General features: G+C 44.2%; 1 protein-coding gene across 1 annotated transcript in view; it reads left to right on the top strand.

The window, feature by feature from the left end:
- The first annotated feature begins 10,959 nt into the window (after window positions 1-10,959).
- PTPN1 (protein tyrosine phosphatase non-receptor type 1) overlaps window positions 10,960-23,956 on the top strand; it is a 90,390-nt gene continuing 77,393 nt past the window's right edge. Inside the window, exon 1 of the mRNA XM_036824829.1 lies at window positions 10,960-11,192. Within this exon, the coding sequence (XP_036680724.1) occupies window positions 11,181-11,192 (12 nt within the window). The 5' untranslated portion in view covers window positions 10,960-11,180. The remainder of the gene's footprint in view (window positions 11,193-23,956) is intronic.

Below are 23,956 nucleotides of genomic sequence, written 5' to 3'. Positions count from 1 at the left end.
CATGCAACTTCTTACATAATCAGCAAAATATTAATTAATCTCTCTTCTGACACTGAGGATGACACCCTTGAGAAGAAATTTAAAAATAAACATAATTGGCTCTAATCTATTACTGTTGATTAGTTTGAGGACCCACATGTGCTTATTGCATGATACAACCATAAGGCATACCACAAAGCCCAACGACCAGCCAAGTGGGGCCTCCTGAAATTGGCAGTCGTGGTCAGCTGAAATTCTGAAACCATATGGTGTAGTGCTGTTATTGGGAATGAGTAATCTATTTTGTTCCAGAATCTAAATTCTATACTCTTTAGTAATGCCTTCAGTGGTAGAGTTTGGGAGTTGTCCCAGTATTGGTTTTGATATTGATAGAAGCTCCACAGAAGCACATGGCTGCTCAGAGTAAAGACTGAAATTCCCAGCCTCCTTTGCAGCAGGGAGTGGCCATGTGACTGAGGGATGGTCAATGGGATGTGAACAGAACATGGGAAAGCAAACATGGTGGTCAGCCATTTGGCCTTTGGGATGAGGACAACATGCTGATGATGATGGGGCCCAAACCCCTGACAACTTCAAGGTGTAAAGCCACCACCCCAACTCGGGCTTCTGTGTGAAAGAGAAACTTTTATCATATTTCTGTCCCTTATGTCTCTGAACTCCACAGATGAAGTTATATTCAAAATAGTACACTTCTAAAGAAGTGGGTCTGGCTTGAAAAATTGCATAAAATATATACATGGAGTAAATCCTTTAAAAAAAAAACAGAAAGAAGTACACAGTTTTGATTCACTTATATCAGTTTATTCCTGTTCCACAAATACTGAAGACCATGTAAAGGGAAGACATCCAAGGTGCCTTTATATTTTAGCTGCTTTAACAAAACCACTTTTTGGCACCTTTAACTGAAGTCCCCAGGCTCCTGATTCCCAAACCTGGCTATCAGTAGCATATGGGGAGTCTTTTTTTTTTAAATTTTATTTATTTATTTATTTATGGCTGTGTTGGGTCTTCGTTTCTGTGCGAGGGCTTTCTCTAGTTGCGGCAAGTGGGGGCCACTCTTCATCGTGGTGCGCGGGCCTCTCACTATCGCGGCCTCTCTTGTTGGGGGGCACAGGCTCCAGACACGCAGGCTCAGCAGTTGTGGCTCACGGGCCTAGTCGCTCTGCGGCATGTGGGATCCTCCCAGTCCAGGGCTCGAACCCGTGTCCCCTGCATTGGCAGGCAGATTCTCAACCACTGCGCCACCAGGGAAGCCTGGGAGTCTTTTTTAAATACAGATTTCTTGGCCAGTTGAGTTGAAGAAGTAGGATATGAGGAATTTATAATTTACAGACATTCCCTGACTTACCGGCTGTGTGACCTTGGGCAAGTTACTTAACTTCCCTGTGCCGCCAGTCCCTCTTCCAAAAAATGAGGCCAGTAATAGCATCTGCCACAATAGGGCTATTGTGAGGGTGAGTTTATTCCACATGCAGAAAACACCTTGCGTGGTGCCTGGAACAGAATGAGATCTGTATGTATTATCATTATGCCTGTCGGTGGGAGTATAAATTAATGCAAACTCTCAGGAGGACAATTTGCACTATCTACCAAGATGTTAAGTATGTCCTCCTTGACCCAGCAACATGGTAGCTGAAAACTTTGCCTAAGATTGCCCTCATTCATCCAGCTATGTGCACAAGCCTGTTCTTTGCAGCATACACTTATTCAGCAAGCGTTTACTGAGCACCTACACTTTAGTCAGGATAAGACAGGCTATGCTGCATAACAGCCTCCCAAATTTCAGTGACTTAATCCACCAAAGGTTTATTTCTTACATTCTCATTACAATGCAGATTGAGTGCCCTTCTCCATCTTGTTGCTGTGCCATCTGGAACAGGTGGTCTTAGAGATGTACATGGCAGGCAAAGAGACAGCTAGAAGGTTGCATGGGATTTTTTTAAGGACTAGGCTGGAAGTGACCTCCATGACTTTTGCACATCCCACTGGGCAGAAATGAGCCACATATTTATGACCTTTTTGCAAAGGAGGGTTGGTTAGGCAGAAGAGCTTGAGTGAGTGTTGTCCCTGTGACATCTGCTACATTCAAAGGACTGTTCTAGGAGCTGGAGACCCAGAGGTGGGCAAGACCAACAGGGTCCTGCCCTCACAGAGCTTCCCTGATAATAAACTTCTATTCGAAACATGACCCCAAGCATATGTCATTTTATACTTGAGCAAGGCTATCTGAAGGTTTCATTTGCAGAAGTTAGGGCTATTGCATCAAAGGGTATATGCATTTATCACTTTGATAGATAGGGTCAAATTGCCCTCCAAAGGCCTGTGCCAGTTTCCACTTCCACCAACAGGGTACAAGAGTGCTTCTTTTCCTGCAGACTTGACAGCACGCAGTGTTATCAGACTTTGGATTTTTGCCAATCTGATAGATGAGAAATGATCTCTCTGTGTACCTTTAATTTGCATTTTTTTTTATTACAAAGGAGGTTGAACATCCTTTCATATATTTATGAGCTATTTGTATTTCCTTTTCTGAGAACTATGTGTTCATATCCCTTATCCATTTTTCTAGTGAAATTATTAAATGAAAAATGAAGGGGCAGAACAGGATGCATATTATATTCACTTCTGTAAATTAAAAGCAAAACAATAGTTTTGCAGATATATATAAATATTCTTGTATATGTATAAAACTTTTCTACACACAACCACAAGAAACTGTTAATGGGGAGGTAGACTCGGTGCCAAATTTTTGCCTGTGAGCTTAAAAAACTTAATTTTTTAAAAATAATTTATTTATTTATTTATTTATTTATTTATTTATTTATGGCTGTGTTGGGTCTTCATTGCTGAGCGCGGGCTTTTTTCTCTAGTTGTGGCGAGTGGAGTCTTCTCATTGTCGTGGCTTCTCTTGTTACGGAGCACAGGCTCTAGGCGCGCAGGCTTCAGTAGTTGTGGCACGTGGGCTCAGTAGTTGTGGCTTGCGGGCTCTAGAGCTCAGGCTCAGTAGTTGTGGCGCACGGGCTTAGTTGCTCCGTGGCATGTGGGATCTTCCCCAGGCCAGGGATCGAACCCATGTCCCTTGCATTGGCAGGCGGATTCTTAACCACTGTGCCACCAGGGAAGCCCAAAAACTGTTAATTTTTAATTCTCTGAATGTGGGTGAGGTTTATTATACCTGTTTGCTATGTTTTGAGACTTTCTGAATGACTTCACTTTCCTAACCACATACAAGTATTACTTGTATATATTTTTTTAATGTCAGTAGGGGTTATTTGGCCTTTTTTTGCCTTTATACTTTTTGGATTTTAAAAACTCTAATATATGTTATTTTAATTCAAAAAAACTTAGAAGCATGCTGTATTTTCAAAAAAAAATCACCATTAAGAATTGAGGCCAGTCCCAGAATTCAGCTCAAGTCTTAAACACTTTATAAGTGCTCAAGAAATATTTGTTGGATTGAAAGAAATGAAAGCTTCTCTTTAACTGAATCATCAAACACCCCAGATGTGGAATCAGAATATTCTTTTGTTTTCAAGATCAACAAGAGAGAGACCAAAGTTGCCTTGCCAGGACTTTTTCTTTTCTTTTTTAGATGAGAAGGCTGTGCCTCTGTCCCATAAAGTCAAGAGCCTCAGATAACCTGTACGAGATTTCCTGTGAGGATGCTCCCTCTCAATAATGCCTATCAGTCCTGAGATTGTATCTCATTGGTTGAGTTTAGGTCATGTGCCCATCTCAGCCAATCACTGTTGCCAGGGGGTGGACCACAGATTGGTCACGCCCCACACCTGAAGCCAGGGGTGGAGTCTACACTATCCAAACCACACGGACCAGCAGCAATGGAGGTGTGGTTTGTTTTTTTTTTTAATTAATTAATTAATTTATTTATTTTTGGCTGTGGTGGGTCTTCATTTCTGTGCGAGGGCTTTCTCTAGTTGTGGCAAGCGGGGGCCACTCTTCATCGCGGTGCGCGGGCCTCTCACTATCGCGGCCTCTCTTGTTGGGGGGCACAGGCTCCAGACGCGCAGGCTCAGTAGTTGTGGCTCACGGGCCTAGTTGCCCCGCGGCATATGGGATCTTCGCAGACCAGGGCTCGAACCCGTGTCCCCTGAATTAGCAGGCAGATTCTCAACCACTGCGCCACCAGGGAAGCCCCTGGAGGTGTGGTTTTGTCAAAGGAAAACTGGAGTGCAAATACCAGAAGAAGGAACAACAGATGCTGGAAGGCAGAAGCAATATCACATGTCCTCCACAAACACCTACTATGTACAAGGCACACTGCAAGCTGTGGGTGATATGATGGCGAACAAGATGGATGTCCCAGCCCTCAAGGAGCTGACATCTTAGTGGGAGAGACAAAAAAAAAACTAACAAATGTTTTTAAAACTACAAATTGCAATAAGTTCTATGAATGACACAGGCAATGGACTGAGATAAGAAATACTTTGAATAGGACAGTCAGAGACGAGGTGATGTTTAAACCGAGACAAGGCGAGAAGGAACAACCAGGTAGTCACTGGGGGAAAAAATCAAGCTGGATCCCTCATTCACCTGTAAACCAGGACGAATTCCAAATAGATCAGAGATTTAAACACATAATGTGAAATCACAAATGTAGTAAAATAAAAAAGGTATAAGTCTATTATAACTTCAGACTCTAAGAGACCTTTTTAATAATGCAACAAAACTGAAATGTCCTAAAATGAAAGATACATACTTTTGACAACATAAAGATGTTAAAAACAATCTTTATGGTTAAAAAGATTTACTAAATTAAATGCCGAAAGACAAATTGGGCTAATCACGAAAGGTTAATTTACCTAATATACAAAGTTTTCTGACAAATCAATAAGAAAAGAATCACCAATTCTGTGGGAAAATGGGCAAAAAATGATTGTCCATAGAGAAGGAAAAACAAGGGGCTTTTAAGTATATAAAGAGATGATCAATATCATGCATAATAAAAGAGATGAGATATCATTTACCCGCCATCAGATTAACAGAAATCCTAGTTTGACAATCCACTATGTTGGTATCAGAAAATGAGCACTTTCACACATTGTTAGTGTGAGTATAAACTGATGATGAGTATAAAGATGACTTCGGCAGTTTCATTACATTTAAAATGCCCACATCCGCAGTGGTTAAGAATCCACCTGCCAATGCAGGGGACACAGGTTTGAGCCCTGGTCCGGGGAGATCCCACATGCTGTGGAGCAGCTAAGCCCATGCGCCACAACTACTGAGCCTGTGCTCTAGAGCCCACGAGCCACAACTACTGAAGCCCACGCGCCTAGAGCCCGTGCTCCGCAACAAGAGAAGCCACCGCAATGAGAAGCCTGCGCGCTGCAACGAAGAGTAGCCCCTGCTCACCGCAGCTAGAGAAAGCCCACGCGCAGCAACGAAGACCCAACGCAGCCTAATTAATTAGTTAACTAATTAATTAAAAATAAAATAAAATGCTCATACCTATTACCCTGGCAATTCTGCTTTTAAGAATTTATCCTACAGGTTTATTCATACATATGCTAAATGACGTATACAGAGTTATTCATTATCACATCATTTTTTTTTAATGTGTGTGCATGAATATGATCTCTTTTTTTTCTTTTTTTTATTAATTTATTTATTTTTTGGCTGTGTTGGGTCTTCGTTTCTGTGCGAGGGCTTTCTCTAGTTGCTGCAAGCGGGGGCCACTCTTCATCGCGGTGCGCGGGCCTCTCACTGTCGCGGCCTCTCTTTTGCGGAGCACAGGCTCCAGAGGCGCAGGCTCAGTAGTTGTGGCTCACGGGCCCAGTTGCTCCGCGGCATGTGGGATCTTCCCAGACCAGGGCTCGAACCCGTGTCCCCTGCATTAGCAGGCAGATTCTCAACCACTGCGCCACCAGGGAAGCCCTATCACATCATTTTTAATAGTAAAAAAAATGGAAACAATGTCTATTGATAAAGGACAGGATGAATAAATGGCAATCCATACATACAATGGAATAACATTCAGTGATATGAAATAAAGAGGCAGCTGTGTATAAACAGGTAAGTAAAGCTCATGCCAGGACTTCCTAAAAAAAAAAATATATATATATATGTACAGAACCATGTGTATAGCACATACTCGTTTTTGATATTTTAAGGGGGTGGAGAGGAAAAGAATATATATTGCTATTTGCTTATATATGCAAAAAATATCTTAAAGGTTATGCAAGGGACTAAAAACCCAATGCTGGAGGGAACAGTATATGCAAAAGGCCCCAAGGTTAAAAAAAAAAAAAAAAGGTGGTGAATTCCAAGGACTAGGAGTGTGCCTGGGGAAGAGGACGTGTGACAGGTGGTGGCCAGATGCTACAGAGCCTAAACTGCCATTTAGGAGTCTGGTCTTGAGTCCACGTTCAGTGCGAAGACATCCAAAAGAAGAATATGATCCGATTCACATTTTAAGAGCATCTTGCTGCCATTTGGAGAAACTATTAGCGGAAAGCAAGATGGAAACAGGGAGACCAATTAGGAGACTGGGCAGTTATCTCCCTCTTTAAGGGAGAGATGAGGTGGGCTGGACCGGGAGGAGGCAGTGGAGATGGTGAGGAGAGGATGGATTTAAAAGAAAGTTTGAAATTGGAATCCATGATGTGGCACCGGAAGGGGCAGTGAAGCAAAGGGAAGACTGGAGGCTGACTTCTGGCTCAGGTACCACGTGGGTGGCAACAGTGTTGACTGAGCTGGGAGGACTAGGGAGAGGGGACTGGGGTTGGCTTGGGGTGGGGGTGCACTCCAGGGTATGGTATATTAAGGTTGACAGGTCAGTAAAACATCCAAGTGGCAACATCAAGTAGACAGTTGGGTACTTGAGCCTGCAGTGGGGGAGGCCAATAAGAACTGAGACAGTGTAAACAGAGTAACAAGGACAGATCCTGTGTGGATTCCAAATTGGGGTCCTATGCCTACCCTAGAAAAGTGGGGACGTATGTCCACCAAAAGTCATGTTCAAGAATGTTCATAGCAGCTCTATTCATAATAGCCCAAACTGGAAATGGCTCAGTGTTCTTCAACAGCAGGTGGATAAATAAACTGTGATGATCGATAGATAGATACATAGACAGATAGTAGATTAATAGAAGGTATATGCTAAAATAATGAAAAAGAATGGAGTATTGATACACATAACGTGAATGAATCTCATAGACATTGTACTGAGTCAAAGAAGCCAGACACCAAGGAATACATACTGTATACTTCCATTTATATAGCGTTCTTGAATCAGCAGAACTAACTTATAGTGATAAAAGTCACAATAGAAGTTACCTTGGGTGGGGGAGTGGAAGGAAGCAGGAGGACTTGCGGTGGGAGGGGTTGGAAATGCTCTAAACGTGGACCTGGGTGGCGATTACCCAGGTATAAACATATGTAAAAAGCATTTTAGCTACTTCAATGTATGTATATTATACCTCAGTTTTAAAATATTGTTAAAGAATAAATGGACTAATTTCATCATCTTAGCAAAAGTCAACATATTCATTAAAAAAAAAAAATAAATGACAAAAAATAATGCTTCAAGCATCTTAGTATTTTCATAATCATTTTTCTTAACTTTAGGGAAAATTTTCAAATAATTTTAGGGGTAGAACATTCTTTTACTTGAAATTTGAAAATTCCTTCAGTTTCATTTTCATTTCTTTCTCTCCTATAAAATTAAACTTAAGTATTTTATTCAATCAGTCATATCTACCATTTTAAAAACTTCTTGGTGGCGCCAGATGCCTCTGAGTGTGGGGAAACAGGGCAAGGCTGAGCACGGGGCCTTGGCTGGAAGCTGGTAGAAGGCCCTCAATCCCCTCTGCCAGCCTGTGTAGCCAGGTGACTGCCCTTCCCACCTTGGCAGGGATCTGGGGGTTACTTTCTGGAGACATTGGGATAGAGAGGAGGTGGACATTGCAGAGGCTGGGGATGAAGCAAGGAGCTAAAAATAAAATAGTCAGACCCAGCTCCCTTCCCTACATCAGCTTCCAGAACACAGGCAGCCTGGCTCAGGCAGGACCCCCGGAGAGTCCTCTACAGAGAAGTAGAAGTGGACATCCTCGGCAAAAAGATTGATGACAATGACATTTGGGTCCCAGAATGAAAAAGCTGGCTCACTGCCCAGCCACATTACAGAGAAACACATGGAGCTTCCAAATAGTTGTTTAGTGCTTCCCTCTCAAATATGAATAGAGGTCCTAAGAGCCCCTGACATCTGAGAAACACTTCCAACATGAAAGACAGAGACCAACATCAACAAACAGTAAAAGGGATCTGGGAACAAACCAAGATATTGCAGGGAGTAGATGGAAAGGCATCCAAGTAGGAGACTGGAGACCAGGATTTGCTTCCCAGTTCTGTCACTAGCTGGGCTGCCACATACAGTTGAGCAGGTTGTGGACTGCCCAACTCCAGGAGGCACCCTTCATATTGAGGTCTGTGTAGATGGTGCCCCTGGGGTTGTACAGTGCATCACCATACATGGGACCCTGACCCACTATCTGCCCCTGGAAAGTAACAATAACAGAACCTCACACTGGGGGGCTCCTGGAGGGCAGACAACCATCATGGTTGTTTTCATAGCCCCCAAGTCTAATATAAGCATAGGAGTTGGCTCTCAGTAAATGTTTGTTGACTAAATAAATGAATTAATAAGTGAATGAGTAAGTGAGGGAGACAGTGACTATGTATCCAGTGATTTACAGCGTCTATAGCCCTTCCACACCCACCACAAGATCACAGTAAAGCAGGCAGCATGATGTAGCGGCTATGAGTCCTGGCTCTGGAGGCAGACTGTCTACTTCAAATCCCACTCACTTAATCCCTTTGAGCCTCTGTCCCCTCATCTATAAAATAGAAGTGATAATGATGATGCCTGCTTAAAAGGGCTGTTGGGAGGATTAACTGAGGTGCATAATAAGCACTTAACATGGACCTGGCCAAGTCTTGTCAGTTAGAATTAGATTTGGCTATATAAAACAGAAATCCCAAGTAGAGCTCTCTCCCTTTCTCTCCCCTCATTGCCCTTATCCTGTGCGCACTTAAGAAATCAAAAGGTGTGACATCCAGGGTTAGAATGATGAATAGACAATCATCAGGGTCCTAGACTTCTATCATTTTCCTCCACCATCCTTAAGATTGCCTCAAGGACCAAAATGGTTGCCAGAGTGCCAGCCTTCATGTCCACATTCTAGGCAGGAAGAAGGAGGGCATGAGGAGGGGCAAAAGGTGTGTATCTGCCAACTATCAGCTCCACCCAACAACATCTGCTTGCTTCTCCCCTAGCTGCATGGGAGGCACATTGCTGCCCAGAACAAAATCAGGGTTTGTTAATAAGGAGTAGGTATTGGGAGAGCAGCCAGTCATCTCTGCCACATGAGAACTCAAAAAATATCAGCTGTTATTATTGTTGCTAACTCAGTTTTTAAAAAATATTTATTTAGTTAGTTAGTTATTTAGTTATTTAGCTGGGCCAGGCACACAGGATCTTTGTTGCGGCGTGCGGGATCTTTAGTTGCGGCATGCAGGATCTAGTTCCCCAACCAGAGATTGAACCCGGGCCCCCTGCATTGGGTGCGTGGAGTCTTAACCACTGGACCACCAGGGAAGTCCCACTAACCCAGTTTTAGACAGGGGAAAAGTGAAGCTCAGAGAAATTGGGCAATTTGCCCAAGATCTTTATTCAATTCATTCAACAAGTCTTAACTGTATACCTACCATGCTCTGGCCCCTTAGGCTACAAATGCTGAATAAGACATGGGCTCTGCTCTCAAGGACATGAAATCAAGTAATTTAAAAGATCACTGAGTCCAGTGGCCTAAAGGACAGAGCACTCAGCCTGGAGTGAAGGTATGGGGCTGGAGTCAGGGAGGGCTTCCTGGAAGAGGTGGAAATCCTCATCATGAGGATATAACTGTACCTACTTCACAGGGCTGTGGAGAAGGTTAAATGAGATATGCTAGTGACAAGCTTAGCAGTGCCTGGCACACAGTGAATGCTCAAATCAAAGCAGCTCTTATGCTACTAAGATCATTACATCATCATCATTATTATCTTGACCATTTTGCAGAAATAAAATGGCCACTTCTCAACTTTATAATATTTTGCAAATGAAATTATCTTCAGAGGGTGCCGACCTCCAATATGTATGTAACAAGTGGAACAATGGAAAACAAAAATTCCTCATTTTCCCTTCCTTAGCTTCCTGATGCTAAGCCAGAAACTGACCTTGGGAATGATAAATTCGTACCATCTCAGGAAGAACTGGATTTTAAGAGCTGGCATCTTAAATTTTAACCTCAAGCACTTAGCTGCCATCCTCTCTACTCAACAGTAGGAAAGAAACAGCAAGGGATTAAGAAAAACAGATTTTTTTTTAAACCTCAAGGGAGTTGGGTTCTCCTGAAAAGGCTAGAAGAACTGAGGCTAATTCACATTTTACTCAAGCGACCCCAAGAGAAACCAAATTTCCGGGAAGTTCAAAAAGCGAGGCAGGCTCTGTTTAAGAGCAAACTCAGAGCGAAATCAGATTTTGTGGGGGGCACAAGGTAGCCTTTAAGCTGAACCTCAAAAATAGCATCTGTCCCCAGGATATTTTGGGAGTGTCCTTGGCAGAGCATGGCAGGAACCAGAGGCCTGTTTGGACATCTCCTCCAAGGGCGCACCTAAAGAATGCATCACCCGGCCTCCCCTTGACCCCAAGCCCCGCCCAGGCCCCAGAGCTGTGTCAGCAGCAGTATAAGTGGTGCAGAGATAAAGGGAGATATTTAAACACCCAGAAATCATCTTCTAATTTAGGAACCAAGCTGCAAAATATCTTTCTCCCCTAACAGCTTGAGCTGGGTATTTGGATTTTGAACCTCTTGCCAGGCCCCAAAACGTCTTCATGTATTAATAGAAGGCAAGTGTAAGGCTTCAGGGACAGGAGGGCTGTGGGTCTTAAATTGTCCGCAATCAGAAGATTAAGACCGTCAGAGCCCTTTCTGGGCCTCTTTGTTTACACTCTGCTTCCGCTGGAGCTTTTAATCGCCTCATCATTGCTGCCGTTGTTGCAGTAATTATTAAGCACTTTCATCCTTGCACAAGGAGCGTGCAATCCTTTCATTACATTCCTCCCTGCATCGTTGTTGGAGGCAAGTTGGAATTGTTCTCCCTGTTTTGCACAAAGGAAAATGAAGGCCTGGGTGAGTGAACAAGTCCAGGGTCAAAAATTAGTCAGCACGAGGGAGATGCAGGACGTGGGTGGGAATGGGGCAGGCACTGGGTCCAGCCCAGTTTACAATGCTTGCAGGTCTAAATTCAAGAAGTGGTTGAGGAGCGCATGTGTATCTGTGTTTGTGTGCGTGGTGTCTGTGTGTGTCCGTGTGCTGAATGTCTGTGAGTGGTGTTCTGTGAGTTGGTCTGTATGTTTGTGTGTCTGTGTGTATTCCTGTGTTTGTGTGTTTGCCCATGTGCTTCCGTGTGTATATCTATATATCTGTCTGTGTGTCTATGTGTGTAAAAGGAGGGACAGAGGTGGGAGAAGGAGGGTGATCAGGAGACAAGGAGGAGAATCAGTTAATAAAGCTTCGAATGGCAAAGCTGGACTCCCCCTTAAAAAGCATCTGGTCCATTCTAAGATCTCATTGTTAACTTTGGTAGGTGTGATAATAGCATGGTGATTTAATTTTTAAAGTGATTATCAAGTATTTACTGGTGAAATGACAAGAGGCCAACAATTTGCTTTAAAATACTCTGGCGTGGCATGTACATATATACACTACCAAATGTAAAACCGATAGCTAGTGGGAAGCAGCTGCACAGCACAGGGAGATCAGCTCGGTGCTTTGTGACCACCTAGAGGGGTGGGATAGGGGCAAGAGGGAGGGGATATGGGGATATATGTATATGTATAGCTGATTCACCTTGTTATAAAGCAGAAACTAACACACCATTGTAAAGCAATTATACTCCAATAAGATGTTAAAAAAAAAATACTCTGGCAAAGAAAGAGTAATTTGAAGGGAGATAATCAAATGAGATTGGCAAAATGTGGAAAACTATTGAAGATGGATACCCAGGTATTTATTATGTTTCTATTTTTTGTATGTTATAAAATAAATTTTTTTAAAATCCCGTATACCAGTCACTGCAAACTAGCATCCTGTGGGTCAAACATTACTTGTAAAAATCTTTATAAAAATTGAACTGGTTGCCAATATTTGGAAATGGGAGATTGCATATTAAAGTCTCAATTTCCAGCTTTTCTTGAAAAATCAGAAGCTCTAGTAACTCTGGTCCCACAATCCTTCTGGGTAACGAAGCTGGGAGGCAGCTGGAAAGCACCCCCTTTCGACGGGCCCTCTGCTCCCAGTTTACCACAGTCTCCACCATTCTCTGTACTCCTGACACTGAGACTGCTTATCATCGCTCTGAGGTCACTGTTTCTCGCTTAGTAAAAGTAAGAGGAAATTGAATGAGATCTCTTGGAGCAAGGACGGTTATTTGCCATCCAAATGTCTAATCTCTATTTCTTTCGTACACTACACCCCTACACTATTGGGGGTGGTAATATATTCAAAAATCACATTTTCCAGCTTCTTTTGAATGTAAGAATGCCTTAATTTTTCCCAATCAGGGGCGATTCTGTCCCCCAGAGGACATTTGGCGATGTGTGGAGATGTTTTTGGTTGTCACAGCTAGAGAGGGCGAGCACTACTGACATCTAGTGGGTAGAGGCAGGGGTGCTGCTAAACATCCTGCAAGGCATGGGGCAGACTCCCACAACAAAGAATTATTCAGTCCAAAATCTCAGTAGTGCTGAGGTTGAGTCGCCGATGCATTGCAAATGAAAGTTGATGGTGGGGCTTCCAAGAAAGCTTTTCGGTGCCTTACCATTCTCCTTCATTTTCCCTGCAATGCAAACATTGATGGCTGGAGCTTCAGTAGCCATTTTGTGACCCTAAAGAGAGAGGTTCCATACTAAAGATGGAAGGAAATGGAATTCCTGTCCACATCGTGGAGCTACCCCCTTGGAATGCTGACCTCCAGACTGGTTTTATGTAAAAGAAATAAATCTCTAATTTGTTTAAACTCCCGCAGTCAAGTAACTGTTACTGGCAGCCAAGTGCAATTGCTAAATGATTTATCTCTGTGCCTAGTTCTCTATGCTACTGGGGAAAGGAAGGATAGATAAGAGGGCCAAATCTTTAAAGTAAAACAGGAGAAAGCATATTTCTTTGTGGCAATGACCCAGTCCACGTACTTTGTTTATGTCACTTTTTGGCCTCCCTGGGCATATGGGTTTGTAACTCTTGGACTGGTCCAACCCTTTCACCAAAAATATGAGGAACTGAGGCAACAAGTTAATGATGACCTGGGGGATAATCCACAACCTTGTCCTTCTCACATTTCAAGAAGCCAAGGCTCATGTAGTGATAAAGAATGTGGTTTCTGGAGCTGGACTGCCTTGGCTCAAACGCTGGTGCCACCATTTACTAGCTCTGTGACTTCAGGCAGCTCACTTAACCTCTCTGTCCCTCAGTTTCTCATCCATAAAATAAGGATGGCTCTTCAAGTTAAAAAAATAATAATAATAAATATAAATAAATAAAATAGGGATGATGATAAAGACATCTATGGCCTTTGACTGTTAGGAGGATTCACATCAGTCAGGGGCCCAGCAGGAGGAGAGTTTTATGAATGGACTGTTTATAAAGGTGTGGGCAGGGTGTAGAACCCACAGATGCTGCAACACCCCAAGGCTAGTAACGGAGGGGGTGTTACCACTGAGTAGTAGTAATGTGGGGGCATTCCAACCCCCTAGTGGAAGGTGTTATCACCCTAAGCCAAAAAGGGCAAAGATGGAAACAGTTGCCAGATCTGGAGAGGAGACCTATGAAGAGGCTGTCTGAAGGAGCTGTGACCTTCAGTCAAGGGACACAGTGGCTGAGGGTCCCAACAGGAGAGCTGAGGGAATAAATACCCACATCCACTCTGCTCCCTTCCTCCCATCTCCTGCCAGTGTCTCTCATTGGTCAAACCAATCAGAAGCCAGAAGGCAGGAGAGCCCTTTGATGCTGTCCGCGTAGGTCGCAGAGCAGAGTGGGGAAGGCTGGAGGAAGGAGGAGGAGGCTGAAGACTAGGGATCGCATCCCTGTCTCCATGACTACAGGCTTCTGAATTGTGCCATTGGAAGGAAGAGAAGGGCCCTCTCCCTCCCCTTTTCCTCTTCCCACTGGTAGGAGGGAATATGATAGGAGCGAAACAGCTCTTTTATTTTTTATTTTATTTTATTTATTTATTTTTAACAGCTCTTTTAGACACAAAGTAGAAGCCACATGTTAAGGGTGCCAAGCAACTAGACAGGGTCTGAATCCCAGACAAGATGGAACCACCATGGCCAACTGTACGCTCTTGGGCTGTTCCATGAGAGAAGATTAAACGTTCATTTTTTTCAAGCCAGTTATTTTATTACTGCAGTTGGACTAATATCCTGACCAATATAAGATTTAAGTCAGGTATTTGCTCAGATTTTGGAACTATTTTAGGCTAAGCTTTTTAAAACAAGCAAAAGTGAATAGAAAATTATAGTCTCTGCTCAAAAATACTGGTAAGGAATCTGCTCTCCAGGGAGATTTAACATAATACAATAGGGAGCAGTTTTTGGTGGAAAAAAAAATTTTAACATCTAAAATTCCTCAGGAATTGAGACTTTCAGTGAGCCAAGTTCATTTGTCAGTGACCCAACCACTCTGAGCTCATTAGGGAACTGCAAGACAGAGCTGCTTGCTTCGTAGTTGCTACCAAACAAATCCTGACGTGAACTCTGATTGGACCAATTTGTACCACATGCCCATTCCTGAACCAGTTGTGGTGGCCACTGATTGGCTGGTGCTAAGTCACATGCTCTTTGTTGAGAGGAGTGTCGCAGGAACTTCCTGGACAGAGAACTTGCAGAAGGGGTGATGCCAGTGGAAACGCAGGGTGCTTGGCACAGAAGAGAATGCAGTAGATGCAGAAGGGCCCCCAATTAGCAAACATCCTTCATACTCACCACTATGAAAAGAAAGAAAATTTAGAAAATAACATAGTGTCATGGGGCTGGGGGGTTGGTTGCTGTGGGATTTCCAATCAGCCACTCTGCAAAATTTCTTTTGGCAGATGAAAGTATTCAGCCAGACTAACTTCGCTGACAACATTCAGCATGTGTGACTATCCCCAGAAAGTAACTAAATAAATAGGAGAAAGAGGCGCCCCCCGCTGGATACCCAAGGGATATTTCCAAAGCTACCAATAGAGCATTGTCTGTGTTTCAGTAAAGTTGTGAAAGACAACAAAGGAATTCATGTGAAATACAGGGGGCGATTATGTACCAAAGGGTGGGGTGTGAGGCTTGTTAATGCCACAGGAAAGATGAGGTCCTTCCACTCAGTGAGTAGGAGTCATCTGCTTCAGCTCTGGATGGAATTATTACAGGAGTGCCACATAACTGGACAATAGCATGTTCCACCCTGTTCTTTGGGGGAGATTTAAGGCAAGACTGCATTTGGATCTAATTGATATCTTAGTTTGGGAAGCCCCCATAGCAGAGCTTGTAGCGTAGTTTGGGTTTCCCCAGAAGCAGATTGTGAGACAAAGATTCAAGGACAGGTAATTTATTTGGAAGACAAAAGACACATCAATAGGGAAGAGGAAAGTGAGGAAGGGAAGGAAGAGCAGCCAAAATTAAGCAAGTTATCAAGACAGTTACTACCACAGGCAACTGGATCTTAACCTCCCCGCCCCACCCTCCCAGTATAGAACATGTGTCTCACAGTTATTCTACCTGAGGGACCAGGGAGCTGGGGTATTTATACACCACCTCCTTCCATGCACAGGTTGATGGCTGCTGGGCAGAAGGGAGAGAGAATTAATTCTCCAGCACTTCTAGCCTGCTCGACTCCAACAGCCAGGAAAAAAACAAACTTATGCAAAAAGATGAAGATGCTAGCAGCTAAAAGTTGGGCAGACGAAGTCGGGCAAACGATAAAATCTGAGGCTGACAGACAGCAACTGCTACTCCCTAGGTGCAAGTAGTTTATTTGCGAAACAACCTCAGGAAGAATAATGAGGAAGTGGGAAATGAGACAGGGAAGGGAGGACCAGAATAAAGGGTGTGTCAATGAGTTGGTTACCTTTATGGGCAACTAGGGCTCAATCTCAGTGAAGACCTCTGGAAGATGATGTAGAGTACACTTCAGCATTGTCCTGTGAGGGGTTGAGGAAGCTGGGACATTTATCCACCATGCCCATCTCTCAATGGTGGAAGGTGCTGCCTGGGGATATCAACTCCCAGGCACTTCCCTTGTGACCTGCTGTGTACACGCTGAACACACGGGCCCTGGGCAGTGATGCAGATGCCATAAGCGTGTACAGAACTGTCCACCAAGCTTCAGGCAGTCCTCCAGGGTGGGCTGAATAGGATGACCGTGGGCACCAACACTGGCCTGGAAACTCAAGAGAAGGAGGAAACAGAGAAGAAGGTAAAAAACCAACATTTACGAAGTGCAGGGCACTGACATCCATTAGCACATTTCATCTTGTTTTTATAATTCCCATTTTACAGATGAGGGAATGTGACTTGCTCTTGGTAATGAGGCAGTTAAGTGGCAGTGTTAGAAATCCAGCTCACATTTACCCTACAAAGACAATGTTTCTCTCTCTCTCTCTCCCTCTCTCTCTCATACATTCCTTTCTTCCCAAATGATGTTTAGAAAGTCATCAAGACTGAAGTCAAGAGAAGCCTCCTGGTGTCCTCAAATTTTAAAGATGCTTTATGAAAGATAGTTTTCATTTGCACTTTTCATTCATTCAGCATATTTATTAAGCAACTACTACATGGTGAGAACAAAACATACACAATCCTTGCCCCTTAGGGTTTATATCACAGGAGGGAAAAGAGACATTAAACAGCTAAATACATATATGGGAAGCAACGGAAGTATGGATCTTAGAGTGGGGAAGTGATGGGGAAGGGAAGGCCACTGACAAAGGGAAATTACTTGATCACAGCTGTGATGCAGTTTCTCAACCTCAGCCCGATTGCGCAGGACTGCTTTGTTGTTGGGGACTGTCCTATGCATTGTAAGTTGCTTAATCTTATAGAACTGGATCCTAAATAGGGTAAATCTTACTGTAGATAGATTGTCTTAATAAAAAAAGTAAAGAAAAATAAAATTATTTCAGAAGACTCTACAATAGGACTATCAGTTGGACGTTTGCAGGGAAATCAAGCTTCGTGAGAACTCTGAAGCAGATCTTGACCCCAGCGGGGACTGTGTGAGAAGGAGTGAGAATCCAGGACCATTCGGACCAACTCACGTGTAAGCAACTGGGAGATCTTTATGAGAATGCAGACGTTTGGTGTTGGATGTGAGGAATGACTTTTCCATAGATTAAAAAAAATAAAAAGATTGTTCCAAACAGATCAGTGCAAAAGCTGTCTGGGGGAACACTACTGGACTTCACACCGGCCCTTGTGAGCTTAGCCCATGGATTGACCAACCTTGCTGAAAGAGGGGGAAACTCCGCTTACCAGAAAAGAATCTTGTTTGCATAAACTCTTGGCTATCTTCAGATTATAGACGCCTTCGGGGCCCATTTCAGAGCTTCTTTAGATGTCATTAAAACTTCATCTCTGGGGCTTCCCTGGTGGCACAGTGGTTAAGAATCCGCCTGCCAATGCAGGGGACACGGGTTCGAGCCCTGGTCCAGGAAGATCCCACATGCCGTGGAGCAACTAAGCCCGTGTGCCACAACTACTGAGCCTGCGCTCTAGAGCCCATGCTCTGCAACAAGAGAAGCCACTGCAATGAGAAGCCCGTGCACCTCAACGAAGAGTAGCCCCCGCTCTCCGCAACTAGAGAAAGCCTGCGCACAGCAACGAAGACCCAATGCAGCCAAAAATAAATAAATAAAAGAAAGAAAGAAAGAAAGAAAACATTAAAAAAACAAAACATCTCAGAAGCAGGAGATTGACATAGCAGTTAAGATTTAGGCAACTTCAGAATTACATCTGGTCCATCTAAACCCCAAAGTGAATTGGGATTTCATCTTTTTAATGAGACACTTCAGTGCCAATAACAACAAAAACCAATGAGTCAATGGCCCATGCAATTTCAAAACTGTGGTTTTCATCTTATGGCTGGTGGGGACTTCCAGAGAAGTCACAATGTTAATACAGGAACAAACAATGAAAAAAAAGATGGCAACATGACAAAGGCTTAGACCAACGTCTGTGTGTTTACACAAGCCCAAATAAGTCCTATACTAGCGGTATTTGTAAGTATACCCATAAGTGGCAGGGCCAGCATATGTCCCTGGCTCTGCCATTTAGCAGCTCTGTGGCCTGAGGAAGTTCTTCGTCCCTCTGAGCAACAGCTTTCCTCATTTCCAAAATGCAGATGGTACCAGGACCTGCCTCACAGGGTTGTTGTGAGATATTAAATAAGATACTGTGTGTTAAATGCTAAATAAGATGCTGTATTAGTTTCCTATGGCTACTGTAGCAAGTTATCACAAATGGAGTGGCTTAGAGCAACACAAAGTTATTATCTTATAGTTCTGAGGTCAGAAGTCCAAGAAAATGGGTCTTGTGGAGCTAAAAGCCAGGTGTGGGCAGAGCTGCATTCCTTGTAGAAGGTCCAGGGGAGAATTTGTTTCCTTGCCTTTCCCAGCTTCTAGAGGGCTGCCAAATTCCTTGGATTGTGGCACGTCCTCCACCTTCAAAGCAAACAGCATGGCCTCTTCTGCTCACTCTCTCGGATGCTGATTCCTTACTCACATCATCTTCTCTGACTTTGACCCACCTGCCTCCCTTTTATAAGGACCCTTGTGGTCACATTGAGCCCATTGAGATAATCCAGGATTATCTCCCCATCTCAAGATTCTTAACCTAATCACACCTGCAAAGTCCCTTTTGCCACATAAAGTAACACATTTACAGGTTCAGGGGATTAGGGCATAGACATCTTTGGGGGGACCGTTATTCTGTCTACTATAAGTGGCTGTTAATAGCATTGTTAGTATAGTTTTCTGGTTACAAAACCTCTATGGCAATGTAGAATAACGATGATGACATATTGGTAAAAGGAAAAAAAGATGCTCTCAAACTGCCATATGAAAATCTTCCATAGGAAAGAAGGCTGGGAGAATACACACTAAAATGCTTACAGTCATTGTGATTGGAGTTACATCGGTGTAACTAGGGGTGGTGTTTCTTTTCTCCATTTTTGGCGACACTTTTATATGACTTTTATAATAAAGTATTTTAATGAAAATGTTAGTACATATGAAAATTGAAATATCTTTATTATATATGCATATTATTTTTATATATTGTTCTGGCTATCAATTGATGCATGACAAACCACCTCCAAATTTAGTGGCTTAAAAACAACAGTTTATTATTCTCACTCACATGTTCTGTGGGTTGACTGGACTCAGATGAGCGGTTCTCACTTGGGTTCTCTTGTGCCGTTGCAAGCAGATGGCTACTGGGGTTGATGTCATCTTGACTTGGGCTGGACATCCAAGATGGCATCTCAGTGCTCTCCCACTGGAGCAGCCTAGACTTTTTCCGTGGTGGCTCAGGGCTACATGTGGCAGGAAGCCCAGAACTAGCCCAGCATCACTTTCACCATGTTCTACTAGTCAAAACAGACACAAGGTCTAAGCCAGTTCAGATTCAAGGGTGTGGAAGAGTAGATGCCATACCTGGAGGGAAAGAATGAATGACCACCATCTTTGAAGTCGAGTTAACGTGTATCATACTCTTTCTCTCCCCACTCCTCCCCCATATCATCCCAGGATGTTGCATGCTTTTCCCCTCCCCTATTTCATTCTGGGACGTCTCCCTCTTGTTCTTTGAGAGGAGTGTCACTGCAAAAGCACATCACAGTTTTGTGGGTTTCCAGTTAAGACATGAAACTTGTCCTCTCCAGCAGCATCAAGAGTTTAAGCTTCTTTGAGAAGTTGAGGTGGGCTTTTTTGTTTTGTTCTGCTTGTTTAACATCCCTTCCCACTTCCTGTGCCAGGATCTTCCTGTGGGGGAACTACTGGTCAACCACAGTGCCTTACACTCAATTAGCCTATGAGTGGGCAAGTGAACCAGGCCAAGCCAAACAAACCCTCTCTGAAATTTGAATCTCCAACAGAGTAACAGATTCTGAAAAAAAAGTTTGCAGTGGACACTGTAGGTGACTCCCCACCAACTATTACACCCCAAGTGCAGGGAGGTCCTGATTAGTCTAAGCCAGGATTTTTCAGCCTCTGTACTGTTGATGTTTCAGAACAGATAATTTTCTGTAGTGTGTGAAGCAGGGAGGCGTCATCCTGGGCATTGTAGGATATTTAGCTGCATCTCTAATTTCTAACCATGAGGTGCCACTAACACCCCCAAATGTCTGCCAGCATTGCCAAATGTCCTCCAAATGGGGGCCAAAATCACCCCCTATGCCTCTTGCTGAGGACTGGTTCAGGGGTGAAGAGGCCAAGCCAGTTTAGCCAGTGAGACACCAGGATAGATTTCCTGGGGACTTCTGGCAGCAAGACTTCCTTACTCTTAAGAGAGAGCCAGGGAAAGCCACTTTCTCTCTTTCTTCCCTACTGGATGTTAACAATTTTATAGCCTGCTTACTACTGGCTGCCACTTTGCGGCCACAGAGGGAACCAGCTTTCAGTTGAAGCCAGCAGGTGGATAGTAAAGGGAAGAGAGAGAAAACCTGTGTTCTCAATTACATTCTTGAACCCCTGAGTCAACCAACTTCAGAGTTGCCCAACCTACCAATTCCCTTACTGCTTAAGCCAGTTTGAGTCATTGTTCTCTATTACTTGCAGCCAAAGCGTCCTTAGTGACAGGTCATCAGAGCTGAAGAAGACACTCGCCAGTTTCTGCAACCAAGACCCCCCCACAGGGCATCCTGTTCTCAAGCCTTTTCAAACTTGCTTCTGGCGGTTTCTTTCTCCATGTCTATAAAGTGCCTTACACCCTTCTCACAAACTCCTCTCCTGTTCCTGTGGGCCAATTTCTTGATTTGCAGTGGGAGAATTCTGGTTCGGGGGTAAACAGGCCAATAGAATAGAATTCTATTACCTCAGTTGACTAATTTCAGCCCCATAAAAACCAACATTCCCAGCCACCATACCACTACCACGGGGCTACTTTAGAACCTGTTTGCTGAGTATGACTGACCCACCTGGTATTTCACAAAGTGCTGCTTATGAGACCCGCAGGAAAGATTGAGCCTCATGTGAACAGGTCGATAAGAAAATCAATACAGAAAACATTCCAGTAAGTTCTAAAGACAGCACCACATGGACAGGGTGGTCATGCCAAGGGTAGCCCAGTGGGGTCACCCCAGTGCATCCTGAGGACGGCCGGATCTAGCAGGAGATGAGAAGTAGGTAAAAGGGCAAAGAGAAGAGCAGGATTCCCTGCTTCGAGAGGCCCTGGCTCCACCATCAAGTCGCTCTGTGGCCCCAGAGAAGCTGCTTCTCCCTCCAAGCCTCAGCTGCCTGGTCTATCAAATGAGCATGATCCGTACTCACTTCTCAGGGTTGATGTGTGCTTTACCCGAGACGCACGCCTAACCGGTTTAGGGATACGTCTCAACTAGCTTTATTTTTATAATAACTACTACCAAATATCCTCTGTTGAAACCTCCCTTTTCCCTCTGGGTAATAATAAAAATACGAGAGTACAGGTAGTGTTCACGGTAGGGGCAGTAGGGGAGGGAGCAGCAGGGTCCCAAGAGAGCCCCCCCCCCACGGGCCAGTCACCGCTCTTGCAGACACCACGGGCCACTGCTCTTGCAGACACCAATTCACCGAGTCCTCACAATGGCCTTGTGAAGTAGGAAGCTGTGTTAGCCGCATGTTACAGAAACAGAGAAACAAGAAGTTCGGTCATTTGTCCAAAGTCATGCAGCTCTTAAGGGGTGGGCTTCCTCAACCCACCTCTCTCCAATTCCATCATTTTTCAGGCTCTTTTAATTACCAAAACCATCTCCTTTCAGTCCTTAAAACCCAAAACTCCTCAAATTAAAATGTCAGTCTCAACCAGTGAGCTGCAGCTAGACCCAACACAGATGAATCTCATGGCCGTGACATTGACCGAAAGAAGGCAGGCATGAAAGAGCACACCCTGCGTGATTCCATTTATGCGAAGTTCAAAACCAGGCAGAACTAACCCAGGGTGTTAGGAGTCAGAATGGTAGTAGCCCTTGAGGAGGGGATGGGACCGAAAGGGGCACAAGGTGGCTCCCTGGGGGGGCTGGTAGAGTTCTGCATCTTGATCTGGTTGCTGGTTACATCAGCGTGTTCAGTTGGTGGAAATTCTTTAAGCTGTGTACTTATGACATATATATATATTTTTTTTTTCTGTATATGTATTATATTTTAGTAAAAATTTACTTGAAAAAACTTCAATCTAGAATTTGATTCAAAGTTCTTCTGCACCTTCCCCCCTTCCAACACCCAGTTCAAGCAAGACTTATGGCTCTAGGGGCTTGGAAGTGGGGGGTGGAGGGGGCTGGGTAGGAGTGGGAGTAGGGTGCCTTTCCCTTAAAATGGCTTCACAGGGACCCCTGAAGAGAAGTGGTTGTCCCCAACTGCTAGATGACCTCTGAATTTAGACTCAGAAGGCCCCTTCCTCATTTTATTGTGTATGTAAAGTGCCGGGTGCAAAAGCATATGTAGCGGGGGGGGAGTGCCCTAGATGGAGACCCAATATATTTGATATCTCGAGGACTAGAAGTGGGGATGCACTGCTCTTTTAAAGAGGCCAGAATTTTGTGGAGTCATACTTGGTGGAAGAAGACATTTCTATTTGTGGCCTTTTAGTTAGACAGAAGGAAAAGCCCAAGTCTACTGTCTGAGACAGAGTTCCTCCAGAAGCCAACGCTGAGGCAAGGCTTTGAATGCAAGCAAGTGATTTGAGAGGAGATCTCAGGGAGCACCAGTCCAGGAGTGGGGGAATGAGACAGGAACAGGAAGGGGCAGGTTGCCACCAAGGGCAAGTGGGACTCTGCCCCACTGGAGACTTCTGAGAGCCCGTGGAGAACATGCCCCTGAGTTGTCCCCCCTGAGGAGCAAGGAGTTGAGCTGCTTACCCACAAGCTTCCACTTGTCCTTGGTCGAGGGCTGTTTCTAAAGGCATGCGCTCCTGGCCAGACCCTGAGGGGCGCTGAGCCCACTCCAGTGGCCAGAGAAAGCTTTCTGCCAGAAAGCTGCGGTGTGAACACCAAGGGCTGAGGGGATGTGCAGGCCATCAGCAGGGGGAACACCTGTCCCCAGACTGCTCGTTCTGTGGGGAAAAGAAACTCTGATCTGCTTCAGCTTGAGTGTTACTTAGAGCCAAAAGCATTCCCGTCTGATACAGGGAGAGCAAGGGAAGCTGGAGAGTAGACTGAAGTGAAAATTTAGAGCAAGAAGAGACAAGTGGTAAGCAGAGTTCGAGGAAAAGGTATTCAGATTTCTCAGAAAGTGTTGTGGAGCCGAGGGGACTGGGTTTCCTACTTCGTCATGAGATGGGAATTAGATCACACTGAGTGTTTATTAAATGGGGGCGGGGTGTGACCCTGTCTGGAGGGTGAAGAACCTGGAAACATTTAAGTCTGAGAAAGAGAGAATGAGACCTGGAGCGAGAGAGAGAGAGAGAGAGAGAGAGATGAGAGGGGCTGAGGGAAAGGGGAAGATGGAAACAGAGGTGAAGAGACAGAGACAAACCAAAGAACTGTGGAAATCCGCATACCAAAATGTTGTCACCATCATAAGTGGTGAGACTAAAACACTAAGTTTCCTCTCTTTCATATGTGCTTTTCAAGATTTCTTTTAAACTTTGGGTTTGTTTATTTATTTATTTATTTATTTATTTATTTATTTTTGCTGTGTTGGGTCTTCGTTTCTGTGCGAGGGCTTTCTCTAGTTG

This window comes from Balaenoptera musculus, chromosome 15 (genome assembly GCF_009873245.2).
Source record: "Balaenoptera musculus isolate JJ_BM4_2016_0621 chromosome 15, mBalMus1.pri.v3, whole genome shotgun sequence".
In the NCBI taxonomy this organism is placed as follows: Eukaryota; Metazoa; Chordata; class Mammalia; order Artiodactyla; family Balaenopteridae; genus Balaenoptera; species Balaenoptera musculus.
The sequence above is the reverse complement of the archived record's forward strand: the minus strand, read 5'-3'. Positions and strand labels throughout refer to the sequence as shown.